The 16303-nt window shown below is 41.7% G+C and overlaps 1 protein-coding gene across 1 annotated transcript in view; it reads right to left on the bottom strand.

Moving 5' to 3' along the window:
• Positions 1-8026: 8026 nt before the first annotated feature.
• Positions 8027-16303, bottom strand: part of vegfc (vascular endothelial growth factor c) — a 218656-nt gene continuing 210379 nt past the window's right edge. Inside the window, exon 7 of the mRNA XM_043704843.1 lies at positions 8027-8601. Coding sequence (XP_043560778.1) covers positions 8481-8601 — 121 coding nt within the window. The 3' untranslated portion in view covers positions 8027-8480. The remainder of the gene's footprint in view (positions 8602-16303) is intronic.

Raw genomic sequence — 16303 nt, forward strand, 5'->3', positions numbered from 1 at the left:
TTGCCAGTGAAGATGAAAAGATCATTGCCAATGGCTCTGCAATTTCCTCTCTTGTTTCCCATATAATCCTAGGATATATCCCGTCAGGCCCGGGGGACTTGTCTATCCTCAAGTTGTTCAAAATGCCCAACACATCTTCCTTCCTAACAAGTATCTCTTCTAGCTTACCAGTCCGTTTCACACTCTCCTCTTCAACAATACGGTCCCTCTCGTTTGTAAATATTGAACAAAAGTACTCATTCAAGACCTCTCCTATCTCTTCCGACTCAATACACAGTCTCCCACTACTGTCCTTGATTGGACCTACCCTCGTTCTCGTCATTCTCATGTTTCTCACATACACATAAAATGCCTTGGGGTTATCCTTGATCCTATCCACCAAATATTTTTCATGCCCTCTCTTAGCTCTCCAAATCCTTTTCTCCAGCTCCCTCCTGGCTATCCTTTATCCCTCCAACGATCTGTCTGAACCTTGTTTCCTCAACCTTATGTAAGCCTCCTTCTTCCTCCTTCCAAGACATTCAACCTCCCTCGTCAACCAAAGTTCCCTCACACGACCATTTCTTTCCTGCCTGACCGGTACATACATATCAAGGACACGTCGTATCTGTTCCTCGAAAAAGTTCCACATTTCAACGACATCCTTCCCTGACAGCCTGTTCTCCCAATTTATGCTCCGCAGATCCTGTCTTGCAGCATCGTATTTACTCTTCCCCCAATTGTAAAATCTACCCTGTTGCACGCACCTTTTAGATTAGAATCAGTCTAAACATTATGGCACAGACAGGGAACACAAGGGCTAACACCTTCAACATCTCAACATCTAATCTGCATTGACACCAATTGTTACAGTTAACCTGAGAATGTAACTTTTAAAAAACGTTTTGTGATTTACATGTGAAAGAAATGAAACTATCATGATTATTCTAACAGATGAGAGACTTAACAAACAATCCAGGTATTTTTCAATGTATAATTTCAGTTACATCACACTGTAAACTTTTGCTATAAATTCTGTGTCTTACAATTGTGTCCTCCACAACCACCTGATGAAGGCGCAGCGCTCCGAAAGCTAGTGCTTCCAATTAAACCTGTTGGACTATAACCTGGTGTTGTGTGATTTGTAACTTTGTACACCCCAGTCCAACACCGGCATCTCCAAATCATGACAGTAAATCCTGTCTGACAGTCTTACCAATTACTTTCTAATTATTTTCTCCTCTCCAAATTGAATGCTATAGGTTCAGTCCTTCTCACCAGACTGTTGTTTCATGTATCTTAAGTTAACCTGTGAACGAGCAATTAAAATCAATAAATTGACTAACAGTGGAGGTTCCACTTTGAACTACAACATAGTTTCTATTTTTTAGCACACCATAAAGATTGAAATGCATAGAAGACCAACCATTAATGACCACAGCTACAACATATTCGGAGTGTTGCAATGGTTAGACTTCATTTTGTTTGCACATTTGTGAAATCAATAGGTTTTAAGCTATCAAAGCACACCATACATAGGCTTAGAGATAAAAGAGAAAGTGAGACCCGCAGATGCTGGTGATCAGAATTGAGAGTGTGTTGCTGGAAAAGCACAGCACATCAGGAATGAAGGGTTCTGGCCCGAAACATTGATTCTCCCGCTCCTTGGATGCTGCCTGATGAAGGGCTTTTGCCCGAAACGTCGAGTTCGAAGCTCCTTGGATGCTGCCTGAACTGCTGTGCTCTTCCAGCAACACGCTCTCAACATAGAGATGCAAGACTCTAATTTCTATGCACTGTTGGGACTTGCTGAGAAATCCTTTAATTTGACAGAAGTTTGGATGGTGTGATGGCTCAATGGTTAGCGCTGCTGCCTCACAGTGCCAAGGATCCAGATTTGATTCAATTTTAGGAACATTTGCATGTTCTCCCCATGTCTGCGTGTGCTCTGACTTCCTCCCAAAGCCAAAGATGTGCAGGTTTGATGGATTGGCCATGCTTAACTGCCCCATAGTGTCCAGGGATGGAGACGTTAGGTGGATTACGCATGGGAAATGCTGGGTTAGAAATATCGGGTGGGGGGTTGGGTCTAGGTGGGATGCTCTTTGGAGGGTTGGTGAGGACTTGATGGGCTAAATGACCTGTTTCCACACGGTAGGGTTTCTGTGATTTGACATCTCTTAAAGTGCAACAAATTGTAATGTAAATTTAAGGCAAAGATACAGGACTGAATTGAAATGTGAGTAAGCACAAATTTAGACCTCTGAGTTTACCATTAGTCAAAAAATGACTACATTACTGAGCAGCTCAAGGAAGCATGAAGACAAGAGTGTAAGATCAAATTTCTGCTAGAAATCACAGTGGGTCACACAGCATCCATGGACAGGCAGCAAGTTAACATTTCAAGTCGATAAAATGTGGAGCTGGGAAAGCATAGGTTCAGACAGTGTTGGAGGACTAGGAAAGTCTATGGTTCAGGTCAGGACCAGTCATCAGGACCAGGGAGAGGGAAGGGAGCTGAGAAATAAATAGAGGGAGAGATTCAGGCTGGGGGAAAGGTAGACGGGATGGTGATTGGTGGATGCTGCTAGGGGGTTATTGTGATTGGTCAATGGGGAGGATGGAGTGAATTGGTGAGAAGGAAGACAGACAAGCTAGGTCAGTTCAAGGAGGTGGAGAGGAGAGGGGTAGACATGGGATGAAGTTGAGGCCATGGAGACTTTAAAGCTGGTGAACTCTATGTCGAGGCCATTGGTCTATAAGCTCCCGAGGGGGAATATAAGGTGTTGTTCTTTCAGTTTGCGTATGGCCTCATTTTGACAGTGGAGGAGGCACAGGATAGACTTGTCACTAAGGGAATGGGAGGGATAGTTGGAATGGCTGGCAACTGGAAGGTTGGTATAGAGCGCAGATGCTCCATGAAGCAGTCCACGAGTTTGCACATGGCCTCTCCAATGTAGAGGAGACCGCATCGAGAGCAATGGATACAAAAGACCAGGTTAGAAGTGCGGGTGAATCTCTGTCACATTTGGAATGATTGTTTAGGGCCTTGGATGGAGGTGTAGGGGTGGGTGTTGCACTTCCTGCGGTTGCAGGAAACGGTGCCGGGTATGCAGGAGACAATGGTGGGGAGTGTGGAACTGACAAGGGAGGGGCATGAAGTGAACAGTCCCTGTGGAAAGCAGTTAGAGTTGGGGAAGGAAATATCATTTTGAATGGCAGAGGATGATGCGTTGGATTTGGAGGTTGGTGGGGTGGTATGTGAGGACCAGGGGGCCTCCATGCTTATTGTTTTTGATGGGAGGGGGTTTGAGGGTGCAGTATATGGAAGAGAGACAGTTGAAGACATTATTAATCATAGGAGAGGGGTCCTTGTAGTAGGACATCTGGGTTGTCCTGGAGTGGAATCGCTCAACCTGCGAGCAGATGCAGCGGAACCAGAAGAATTGGGAATATTTTGCAGGAGGGCAGGTGACAGGAGGTATTTTGTTGGAAGTCAGAGTCGATAAAATGTGGAGCTGGAAAAGCACAGCAAATCAGACAGCATCGGAGGAGCAGGAAGGTCAATGTTTCAGGTATCTGCAGTCGTTTTGGGCACCAACATTTGCAGTCCTTACAGTCTCCAAGCTAATGTTTCTAGTCTAGATGACTCTTCATCAAAATTCTCATGATGAAGAGTCTGGTGAAGAGTCATCTAGACTCAAAGCATTAGCTTCTTCTCTCTCCGTGGATGCTGCCTGACCTGCTGTGATTTCCAACATGTTTGCTTTCAGCATGAAGAACAGACCTCATAAATCCTGGGGTCAATACAAAAGAAAATCTGGGAATGATGCCATGACTCAAAAAATAAAATGTTAGTTATCAATCTTTATTGTCCAATAACTATTGTTATTTACATTCTAAATTAGTGAGTGCTTGTCCTTTCTGCCAATACAGGTATTCCTTGATAAGAATGTTCTTATTCTGCAGTTTAATATGGAGTCCTCATTTCTACACATTCAGAGGTATATAAAATACATCTGTTTTGGAGCTGTGTCTGTAGTTTAGGCTAAAATAAAGGAGAGTTGGTTCTAAAGTCTTCCCGGATCATCTGATCATTAAAAATTAAAGGAACGCCTAGATTGTTTGCTGAGTAGAAGATTTAAGGTACTCACAAGATCGCTGAGAACACAATGTCTGGATTCTGAGTCTCCCAAATTGCCAAAAAGACATTGGGTACAGAGTTGCAAACTGTTTTCCATTTACATTTGAGATGAAAGAAAATCAAAGTCAAGAATGGCTAATCAGCATTACTACATGGATGCAAAATGCCAGAGGAAGACAGCAGAAGAAGCTGGGTTTTGAGATCAGGTTACAGTCTTCCATACAAGTCAATAAGCACCACAGCCAGACAGCGGTTATTGTTTGGTCAGCAGAAAGAAGAGGTCGCTTTGTTCTGTGAACTACCACAGCCATGTGTGGAATAGCATCAGTCTCTTGTCGAAGATTCACATCCTGCAGCCATCTAAGGATTCTGGAAAACCAGGAATTATAGACCAGTCAGCCTGACCAGTGAATAGTGGGGAAATTTCTAGAGTCCATTATAAAAGATAGTGGAGCACTTGGAAAATACTGGCAGGATTGGACAGTCAACGTGAATTTGAGAAAGGGAAATTATGCATGACAAATCTACAGGAATTCTTCTAGGATGTAATGAGAAGAGTTGATGAGGGGCAGCTAATAGGTGGACTTTCAAAAAGCTTTTGACAAAGTTCCGCATAAGAGATTGATGTGTACCATTGATGTGCATGGGATTGGGGATAGTGTATTTAGATAGATATAAAATTGATTGGCAGACAGGGAACAGAGAGTAGGAATAAATGGGTCATTAGTTGAATGGCAGGCAATGGCTAGTGGGATACTGCAGAGATCAGTGCTAGGACCCTGGCTATTCACAATACATACTAATAATTTAGATGAGGGAACTAAACAAAAAAAATTGCAGGTGACACAAAGCTGGTTGTGAGAGTGAACTGTCAGGTGGATACAGAGATGGTTCAGTATCATTTGGATAAGCTGAGTGGGTGAGCAAGTCAATGGCCAATACATTATAATGTGAGGCTATTGCACTTTTGTGACAAAATCAGGGAGGCATATTATTATTTGAATGGCTATGAATTGAGAGAGGGGAATATGCAATGAGACCTGAGTATCCTTATACACTAATTGTTCTAAGTAAGCGTGCAGGTGAAACAGGCAATACCAAGTGGTATGTTGGCCTTCACAGTGAGATGATTTCAGTACAGAAGCAGGAATGCCTTGCTGCAATTATACAGGGCCTTGGTGTCCACCATTGAAATATAGTGTGCAGGTTTGGTCTCTGTATCTGAGGATGCTTTTGTTATAGAGAAAACGCAGTGAAGCTTTACCAGACTGATTCCTGGGATGGCAGGACTGATGCGTGAGAATAGACAAAATAGGATTATATTCACTGGTGTTCAGAAGAATGAGGGATTCTCACTCTTATGAAAACCTGTAAAATTCTGATCAGGGTAGATGCAGGAAGCATATTGCTGATGGTGGAGCTGCCTGAAACTACGGCCAGATTCTAAGGGCATGAAGTAAACCATTTAGAACTGAGATGAGGAGAAATTTCTTTAAACAGACTGTGGTGAGTCTGTGGGATTTGTGACCACGAGAAGCAATCAAGACCAAAACATTGCACGGTTTCAATAAGTAGTTGGACATAGCATGATTGCGCTGCTCCTTGGATGCTGCCTGAACTGCTGTGCTCTTCCAGCACCACTGATCCAGAATCTGGTTTCCAGCATCTGCAGTCATTGTTTTTACCTAGTTGGACATAGCACTTGAGCCTAAAGGGATCAAAGGATATCGGGGGAAAGAAGGAGCAAGCTTGATGATCAGCCATAATCACAATGAATGTCAGAGCAGGTTTGAATGGCTGAATGGTCTACTCCTGTTCCGATTTACTACGTTTCTACATTTAGGAGACAGAAAGATAGAGAAACAGACGACTTCAGGGAAACACTTCAGAATGTGGCTTCTAATAATATGGGAAGGAGGCATTTAAGGGCAGTGTTAGAGGGATAAAGGAGTGGATTTTGAGCCAAAGGAACTTACAGAGAGTGAGTTGAATAATCAACGTCAGCACATAATATTTTTTCTTCATTCACAGGATGTGGATATCACAGGCCAGAATTTAATACCCGTCCCTAACTGCCCAGAGTTGAGAATCAAAATGTAAGCCTTCCCTAAAGGACATTACTAAATCAAATGTGTTTTGCCTCACAAGCAACAATGGCCTCACTGTCATCATTAAAGTCTTCGTCTCAGATTTTTGTTGAATTTAAAGTTCACAATAGTTAGATTCAAAATCCGATGCTCAAAACATTTACCTGGGCTTTATGATTAGTAGTCTAGCCATAATGCCACTAGGCTATCACCTCCCTATCAGATGAAAATGATATTAAGTCATTCAAAGTATTTTCCACCATTTGCACTAGGAGAGGGGAAGAAGGGTCACTAGATTTGAAATGTTTTCCATCTGCAGATACTGCAGATTTTTCAGGTTTTCAGTGTTTATTTCATAACAATGCCGGACTGATTCCTCATGTACACACAATCATCTCGGCTGGTTTTGATTGCTTGACGGGGTTTGGAGAAGATTATTTGCAAAGTTTACGGCCCCTGAGTATTTTTCTTCCTGAAAGTTATGGGCCCTTTCCTGTCAGGTGGAAGAGGCAGTCCTGATGCTTTGCTTCATCCTCACAACATGTGGACTAATCTTCTTCGATCAGCTGCCTCTTGCTTTTGTATGTCTACACTGCTGCATTGTGGTGCCTCAAGGAATTGCAGGGCGATTGATTCATTCAAAATGCCACCTTCTTTAATATTGAACAAAAGGCCTCAAGTGTCACAAAGATCATCAGTCATTCTGTTCAACTGTGTGTGCCGAAGACTTGAGGCAGTCACTTCCCGCTTTTTTACAGCTGCATTGCTCAGTGAAGGCTGATTCTTCCAACACAGCAACCCTCCATCCTCAATCCAGATCGATCTTTACTCCAGATCAATCTTCACTCCAGATCCATCCGTACAACCTCCGTCTCCATATACACAATGAAGGAAAAGATCATTGCTTTATGTTTTTCCTTCTGACACAGCTCTACAGAGAAACTAGCTCGATTCTGCTCTCCCCCACCGGCCCCACAGGTTTAGTGAACAGGCTGTGACATTGTGGAAAAGTGGGGAAAGTTACTAGGCCTCGATCTGATCCTATCAGGTAAGTAGTTCGCTGACAATGCCTGCCTCCCATCTGATGGAATTGTTCATTCAGAAACTACAAGCAACCGCTGCACTGCTGAATCTGAGATGTAGATAGTATACATCTTTTTTTTGATTTGTACAATAGTCTTCTCCTTGGTGGTAGTGTCCGTGTGAAAGTCTGCTGCAGTCTGACAATGGGCGACATAGCGGGAGACCTGTTGCTATTGTGAAGGTTGTCAACATTTTTTGCATGAGGCTACTGAATGATTCGATTTCATGCTTTACATTTCCATTGTAAGGACACATTTTTGACAGAAATATTTATGGCCCCTCCAGACTTCTCCATTATTCAATGAGGTAATGGTCGAAATTCTCCATGGGCAGTGGCTCTTTCTGATCTCTTTCTTAGAGATCCTTCCCTTACTTCTTAAAAATACATCAATCTAAATCTTTAATATCCTCGGTGACTGAGCAATCACTGCCTTCTAGGTTAGATAATTTCACAATTTGTCAAGTAAATAAATTTCTCTTCCTCTTTGACCAAAATGTCTGACTCTTTGTTGTGAGATTTTGACTCACTCTAGCCAAGGGGAAATAACCTCTCAGCATTCTGCCTGTCAAAATGGTTAATTTATTGTTTCCCACATTTATTTGCCATCGTGAGCTTGTCTTTTTTTCTCACTCATTCGTCAGCTCTTTGTACCGCTTCATTGGAGAAAGCTGCAACATTGAGAGGAAGACCAAACACGCAACATTGGGTTAATCCCACAATGGATACATGATGTACAATACACTTTCGCCATTTATTTTAAAGATATTTTACATGATATAAAAATACTGATCACAGTGAGCTCTTACAGTTGTTAACTGTTATGAACAGGAATGTTGCACAACATTTTGGTGGCAATAAATTAGATATAGATTCATTATCTTAAAAACAAAAATTAGCTTGAAAAAATCTAGACAGTTGGACAACGGCGTGTCACGTGAAGCCCGGGCAAGTTCTCTCCATGACTTATAGCCTCCAGGTAAGTTTTTACATTGCATGCCTGCACTTTTGTTTAGAAACATGCAGTGTCGGGATCAATTCGGGCCCTCCCAGCTCTCTGGTGCACTGCTGAATCCAAGATGTAGATAGTATGCATCTTTTTAAATTTTATACAATGTTCTTCCTCTTGGTGGTAGTGTCTGTGTGAAAGTTTGACAATGGCACCTCTGTCGCCACATGACAGTCACCGTCAATAATAGTCAGTGTGCGGTCTTCTCCAGTACGTGGGGACACAACGACATACCTCCTTGCTGAAGTAATAACCATGGCTGCAGCGTCTTGTTCGGCCTGCACAAGGTAGCCTGTAGCAACTGTGGGATGGAAAAGAAATCACGATTATTGTCTTTGCCCATTGATGTACATTGAACAGTTAATCATGCCCATATGGAAGTGTCAATTAATGTGTGAGAGACCATAGCAGCAGGGTTTGGACTAAATGCAACTATTTTATCACAGGTACCTTGATCTTGCAGGCTGCACAACAATAGCAAATTGGACTGTAACAGCATCCTTAGTGTGAAAACCACTCAAGATATCTCAAAGGAACACCATTAAATATAATTTACTCTTGAACCATGTGGGAAGATATTATGACAGAGTGGTCAAAAAAATACTTCCTCAGGAGGAGAGGGAATGAGGAGTTTCACAGTTGCCGGCAAATTGGTAAGCTGCAACAATACAGAGTTTCCAGAGACCAGTGATGAGAGGAAGGCTATACCGGTGGAAGGAATTGGAAAGAAATATTAGAATAAATGGAATCAAAACTTCCGAAAAACTGCAAAAGCACAAACCAAAAATGATCAAACCAAGTGCAAAGATTGAGCTCAGTTATCTGTGCCATTATAGCTAGATCTTTAGGCAAATGTAACTGCATGTATTACAATGCAGACACTCCACCTTTGTTCCCTTAACTTCCCGAAAATTGCTTTAGACTACTGTGTTGACAGGTTAGTGGTTGAGAATGTCCCATCATAACGACTTACTCACCTCGATCCCTTTCCAAATCATTATTGGCAACAATGGACCCAGACATTTTTTTACAGAAAAAAGTCCTCTGGATGCATCACTTTCTAAAAAAATGTGATGAGCAGAGAACTGGGGTACTTCTGTTTTCACTTTCATTGTTGTTATCTTGGTAAAGAAAATCATGGATTAGTGGCATTTGGAATTATGTCTGACTGATAATAGTCAACTACAATTAATCCACTGGTCAAATTTTTCTCGAAGCCTTTATCCATAGTTAGCATGTAGACAACAGTAACCCTTGCAGTGAAAATGTGAGAATAATGCAACTGATATTCTACACTTTCTTTTTGTTCACTGACATTGATAAATGATATTTTGTTGCCAAAACTGCTCACATTGTATCCAGATCTTGAGACATCAGGCAAGCTTGTTTTGGAGGAAATAAATACAAATCATTTCATTTTCCATAAACAAAGTTTCTATCCCTGCAGAGCGTATATGATTATATTTATGATTAAATAAGTGGATATTTCCCAAGGTTGTTGTGCATTAAATAACTGATTAGAGTGGTACACTGCAATCGGACGTAGACAATGGAGGAAACACAGGATTTCATTGAAGGAAGCCTCGTGTGGTCCTTACCCATGACACAGCACTTGCCCTGATTTACACACTCTGCCTTTGTACACAGGTGCTTGCAGTAAAAATAGCTCCTTGTTGAGACTTTGCTCTTGTCATGATTTGCATTATCACGGAGAGAGCCATTTACGGCCACAGACATTCATTAGATGAAAGCATACAGATTAGTGTTGTGTAAATTTGACAGAAGTTAGCAACAGAAGACTAGAAATAGATTCTGCTGACACTGATGAGATTCTGAGTTAATTAATCACTTAGTCCATGACATTCCATCTAAAGACTTTCTTTTATTGTCATTAATCACATGGAGCAACAGAAGTTGTTTGGGAAATGTTCTCAGGGTGTAAGGTAACTGTTGTAAGGATTGATTTTACTCAGCTCCAATGAAACCTATCCTAGAGACAAAGGAGATTTGAATTTCCAAGGTGGTACACCTCTGTTTAAGTATTCACTGAGTAACTGCACTGTTTCATGCTTTGCAGGCTGCTCTTTCTAATCTCTGCTCAGGTTTTGCTGTGCAAGTTGGGCAACACGGTGGCTCAGTGGTTAGCACTGCTGCCTCACAGCACCAGGGATCTGGGTTTGATTCCTGCCTTGAGTGACTGTGTGGGTTTCCTCCCACAATCTAAAAATGTGCAGGTTAGGTGAATTGGCCAAAGCTAAATTGCCCATAGTGTTCAGCCACATTTTGGTTAAATGCATTAGTCAGAGGTAAATATAGGGTAAGGGAATGGGTCTGGCTGGGTTACTCTTTGGAGGGTTGGTGTGGACCTGTTGGGCTGAAGGGCCCGTTTCCACACTGTAAGGACTCTAATTCTAACTGTATACTGGGTGATAGTAATGAGAAGTGTAGTCAAAATACAGGATTGATCTGAGGTGGGGTGGAGAAACATTCATGTTGAAAAATCTTAAATAAAAACAGATAATGTTTCAAATAATACCATTTGGGCAGTTAGTAGTGAGGACTAGAATGGACAGGCATTAGCAGATTAAGTGAGGGGAAACTTTGGCAGATGAAGTTCGATATGGGAAAAGGTGTGATGATCCAATTTGGACTCAAGAAAGATAAATCAAAATACTTCTCAAATGGCATAAAGCCAGAAGCTAAGGAAGAAGGTCAAAGTACAGAAATTGCTAAAAGCTTGTGGACAGGTACAAAATAAACAATTTAAAGGGTCGGGAGAATGTTGGCCTTTAGCTCAAAATAGCTTTAAAATGGCGTGGATGCTTTGTAAAACTTTGGTTAGATCCCATTTAAAGCACTGCATTCTGATCTGGTGACAACATCCCAGACACGACATATTGCCTTATAACGGGGACAGTGCACCTTCACCAAAATAATACCTGGGCTGAAAGGAATAAATTATGAAATTAGGTGACTTGGACTAGGCTTGTATTAACATGAATTCAGAATAATAAGGGCATGACCTAATTGAAACAAAACATGGAGAATACTGGAGAATTTCAGCAGGTGTGGCAACATCTCTAGAGAGAGAAGCGAATTGAACATTTGGAGTCTGGTATGCCATTCTTCATTAAAAATACTAATTCTGTTTTCTCTGCACATTCTCCTTTATCATCTCAGACTTCCAGCATCCGTCTTGATTCAAATGGGATCCATGAGTTATTTAAAGCTAATCAACTGAGTGATAGGGGACATGTTAATGATTTAGAGTTATACAGCACAGAAACAGATGCTTTAGTTCAACTCGTCTGAGCTGTCCAGATATCTGACTATTATCTAGTCCCACCTCTATTCTAGAGGTCTAGAATAAGGATATAATCTTCACATTAGAGCTAGGCTGATCAGGCTAATGCAAGGAATTATTTTTTCACACAAAGAAGAGTGAAAATCTGGAATTTTGCTTCCCTCCCCCAACAAGCTGGGAGTTAGAAGCTGACAGGAAAAGGAAGTGCAACATTGCCCCTTTTCAAATAAGAAGCTAATTGCCCGCTGAAGGAATTTGCCCCCACCACACTCTTAGACAATGCACTCCAGAGCTTAAGTCATTCACTACGTGCAAAACAATTTTGTTTTCCTCATAAGACCATAAGTATAGGAGCTAGGACGAGCTTTTCAGGGCTTCAAGCCTGCGCCTCCAATCAATGAGCTATCATCCATTTCGACACTGCTTTCCTGCATGATTTCCATACCCTCCATGTTTTAAATATGTAGAAACTATCAATCTCAGTCTTGAACATGCTAAACAACTGAGCATCCACAGTTCTATGAGGCAAAGATTTCCAAAGCATCTTCACCCTTTGAGTGAAGAAATTCCTCCTCATTTTAGTCCAAATTGGCCTGCCCCTTATTCAGTGATTGGGTCCCCTGATTTTAACTGAAAATGTGTTGCTGGTAAAGCACAGCAGGTCAGGCAGCATCCAAGGAACAGGAGAATCGACGTTTCGGGCATAAGCCCTTCATCAGGAATGAGGAAAGTGACTTTCCTCATTCCTGATGAAGGGCTTATGCCCAAAACGTCGATTCTCCTGTTCCTTGGATGCTGCCTGACCTGCTGTGCTTTACCAGCAACACATTTTCAGCTCTGATCTCCAGCATCTGCAGACCTCACTTTCTCCCCTGATTTTAAACCATCCCAGCCAGTGACACAACCACCTGATGAGGGAGCAGCACTCTGAAAGCTAGTGCTTCCAAATAAACCTGTTGGACGAGAACCTGATGTTGTGTGATTTTTAACTTTGTCCACCTCAGTCCAACACTGGCATCTCCAAATCATGACTAGCCAATGACAACATGGTTTCTGCATTTGTCCTGTTAAAATTTTCGTACATCTGAATGAGATCGCAATTCATTCTTCCCAGTTTGACAGTACATTGGCCAGTTTTTAAATAATGTTTTTTGCACCTATTTATGAGCTTTTAGCGATTTCTATGTTTTGACCTTCATCTGTAGCTTTTGGCTTCACACCATTTTACAAATATCTTGATTTATCTTTCTTGGGTCCACATTGGATCGTCATATTTTTCTGAAGTCGAACTCTATCTGCCAAAGTTTTTCTCTCTCACTTAATTCACCAATACTTGTCCATTCCTGTCTGCACTACCTAATGCCCATTTGCAACGTTATCTGTTGTTATTATAAGATTTTCCAACGTGAATGTTTCTCCACCCCACCTCAAATCAATGCTGTATTTTGACTACAGCTTAAGCTTACTACTATCACCCAGTATACAGTTGCACAGCAAAATCTGAGCAGAGATCGGAGAGAACACCCTGTAAAACATGAAACAGTGCACTTAATCAGTGAATATTTAAACAGAGGTGCACCACATTGGAAAATCAAATCTCCTTTGTCTCTGGGATAAGTTTCATTAGAGTTGGTAAAACCAATCCTTACAACAGTTACCTTACACCCTGAGAACATTTTCCAAACAATTTCTGTTGCTCTACATGATTAATGACAGTAAAGGAAAGTCTTTAGATGGAGTGACATGTACATGGTAATTAATTAACTCAGAATCTTATCAGTGTCAGCCAGAATCCATTTCCAGCCTTCTGCTGTAAATTGCTGTAGAATTTACACAACCCTAATCTGTATCCTTTCTCCTAATGAATGTCTGTTAGTATAAATGGCTCTCTCCAAATCATGACACCAGCAACTATTTTTACCACAGTGCCTGTACATGAAGGTAAAGTGTGCAAATCAGGCCAAGTGTTGTGTTGTGGATAAGGGCAGCACAAGGTTTCATTGTGACGCTGCTGACAATGTGATCTCCTCTACACTGGGGATACAAAACCCAGACTGGGCCACTGCTTTGCCGAATGCTTCCATTCTGTTTGCAAAAATGACTCTGAGTTTCCCATTGCCTACAACTTAACACGCCACCATGTACCCTGGCCTCCACGCAAGCTGGAGGAATAGCATTGGAAATTCTGCTTGGAGACCCTGCAGCCTTCAGTACTCGATATCGAGTTCAATAATTTTAGGGCCACGTCCTTTCGCCAAACCTCAGACACCAGGCTTTGTCATCACATGGGCTGCTAACAAAACAACTAATTTCAGCCACGAATGGTCCCCATTAGCAGCTGGTGATTCTTCCAAGCTGGCCTTACCCACTTCCTCATCTGTCCAACTACATTTTTCTCTCTCCCTAGGCTCCATCTCCACCCATCGTTTACTCCTCCTCTCTGCCTACCCATCTTCAGTATATAAATTAACATTTTCTGAGCTACAATCAGTTCTGAACAAGGTTTAGTGGACCCAAAACGCTAACTCTGCTTTCTGTCTGCAGATGCTGCCAGATCTGCTGAGTTTCTCCATTAATTTCTGTTTTCATTGAGGATTCTTTTAATGGAACTCATGTTTCTACCATTGTTCACATCTGATTGCAGTGTATTTAGCTATTTAATCCTTCCTCTTAGAACAATCCCTGTATTCCAGAAATTAGTTGTATTCCCAATATGGCAATTATGTCTTTCCTTTGTAAGAAGGCCAGAACTGTGCAGCATACTCCAAGTAGGGTCTTACTAAGGCTCTAAAAAGTTTCAGTCAGGCATCTTTGCAACTGTTCAAATTCTCTTGTTTTCAAGGCCAACATATCATTTACCTTCCTAAGTCTCCCTGTATTTGCATGTTAGTTTTCAAAGACTCCTGAACATGGGTTCCCAAGTTCCTTTAGAGGTCAGCACTTCCTAGACTCTTCCCATTTCCTACCAAAGTGACAATATCTATCAAAGGTTTCCCCACTCAACCAGCCAAAGTCCCTAAAAACATCTTGGATCCTCCTCACCCCTATAGTCCCTTCTAGTTCTGGGTTGTCTGTAACCTTGGAAAATAAAGACCTACATTTTCCGATGCCCAGATAATTATTTTGGCAGCATAGATCGGAATTGCACATAGGGATACTGTGGAATTTCCAATGTAGCAAGACTGAGAGAATTATTCAGGAATTGAAGATTCCGCTGGGCTAGTTCCCTCCTCCTAGAACCCTCCAAAAGTATCCATTTCAACTGGAGAACTTAGAGACTTCTGCTGCAGTGAAGTGGGTCACTTAAGCTCATGAGTCAGATTCTGGTTGGGAAGCCACTCTTCACTCTTCCCATCCTAGACTTATTCAGCTGGCATGGGGGATAGAAGAAAGTTCTACCTTCAGCCTTGTTCACACCATTGAAAGCTAAATAATTGACAATTCACTCCATCTTTGATATCTCCGTATGCACCAACATATTCTCTCAGTCTTGCTACACTGGAGATTCCACAGTGTCCCTATGTGCAATTCCGATCTACGCTGCTGAAATGATTATCGGGGCATTGGAAAATGTAGGCCTTTATTTTACAAGTTTGCAAACAACCCAGAACTAGATGGGACTAGAGGGGTGAGGAGGATCCAAGATGCTTTTAGGGACTTTGGCTGGTTGAGTGGGGAAACCTTTGGTAGATATTATCACTTTGATGGGAAATGGGAAGAGTCTAGGAAGTGTTGACCTCTAAAGGAACTTGGGAACCCTTGTGCAGGAGTCTTTGTAAACTAACATGCAAATACAGGGACACTTAGGAAGGTAAATGATATGTTGGCCTTCATTTGTTCTCCATAACTGAAAAAAAGATTACGCTTCATACATTTCGTTTGAGAGAATTGTTTCTAATTTTTGGACAAAAGACTGGAGAAACCGCATCATCTAAATGCTTTGGAAATGTGGCCGTGATGGGGCTGGGAGTCATTTCTGTCAACAATGTGGATAATGTGATCTGAGTTGATGTTTTGCAAATGTTCCTTGCCCTGTTAGGTTTGTAACAAATGTTGTGGCTTGTAACAAATGTTTTAAATTGGAATTTGGAATTAGCAGCTATTTATTTCCAGGTAAAATGATCCTGGTGTTGATTTTACATTACAAATCCACATTGCAGTGGATTTGGTTGGATAATTGGGGAAGACAGTGCTTCTGAACTATTCAGTGAAGCAAAGACTAATAGGACTGACATTATTTCTGAAACCCAAACTTATAATTCATAAAGGAGAGCATGTTTTCCTCTTGTGCATGGTTCAAGACTTGGGCTACCTTGTTCAACCATGTATTCAAATCCAGACTGGAAGATGCATACTTCTATCAGGAGATTGCTCATCTCAGACCTTGCATCTGGCTATACCTACCTTAAATTGAGAAATTACCATCCCACATTGAATCATTGACTTCAAAAGTAATTCTTTGCCCATGAAGTGCTTTTGATCATCCTGAGGTAGTGAACATAGAACATAGAACATAGAAGAATACAGCGCAGTACAGGCCCTTCGGCCCTCGATGTTGCGCCGATCCAAGCCCACCTAACCTACACTAGCCCACTATCCTCCATTTGCCTATCCAATGCCCGCTTAAATGCCCATAAAGAGGGAGAGTCCACCACTGCTACTGGCAGGGCATTCCATGAACTCACGACTCGCTGAGTAA

Source organism: Chiloscyllium plagiosum, chromosome 2 (assembly GCF_004010195.1).
Source record: "Chiloscyllium plagiosum isolate BGI_BamShark_2017 chromosome 2, ASM401019v2, whole genome shotgun sequence".
Taxonomy (NCBI): domain Eukaryota; kingdom Metazoa; phylum Chordata; class Chondrichthyes; order Orectolobiformes; family Hemiscylliidae; genus Chiloscyllium; species Chiloscyllium plagiosum.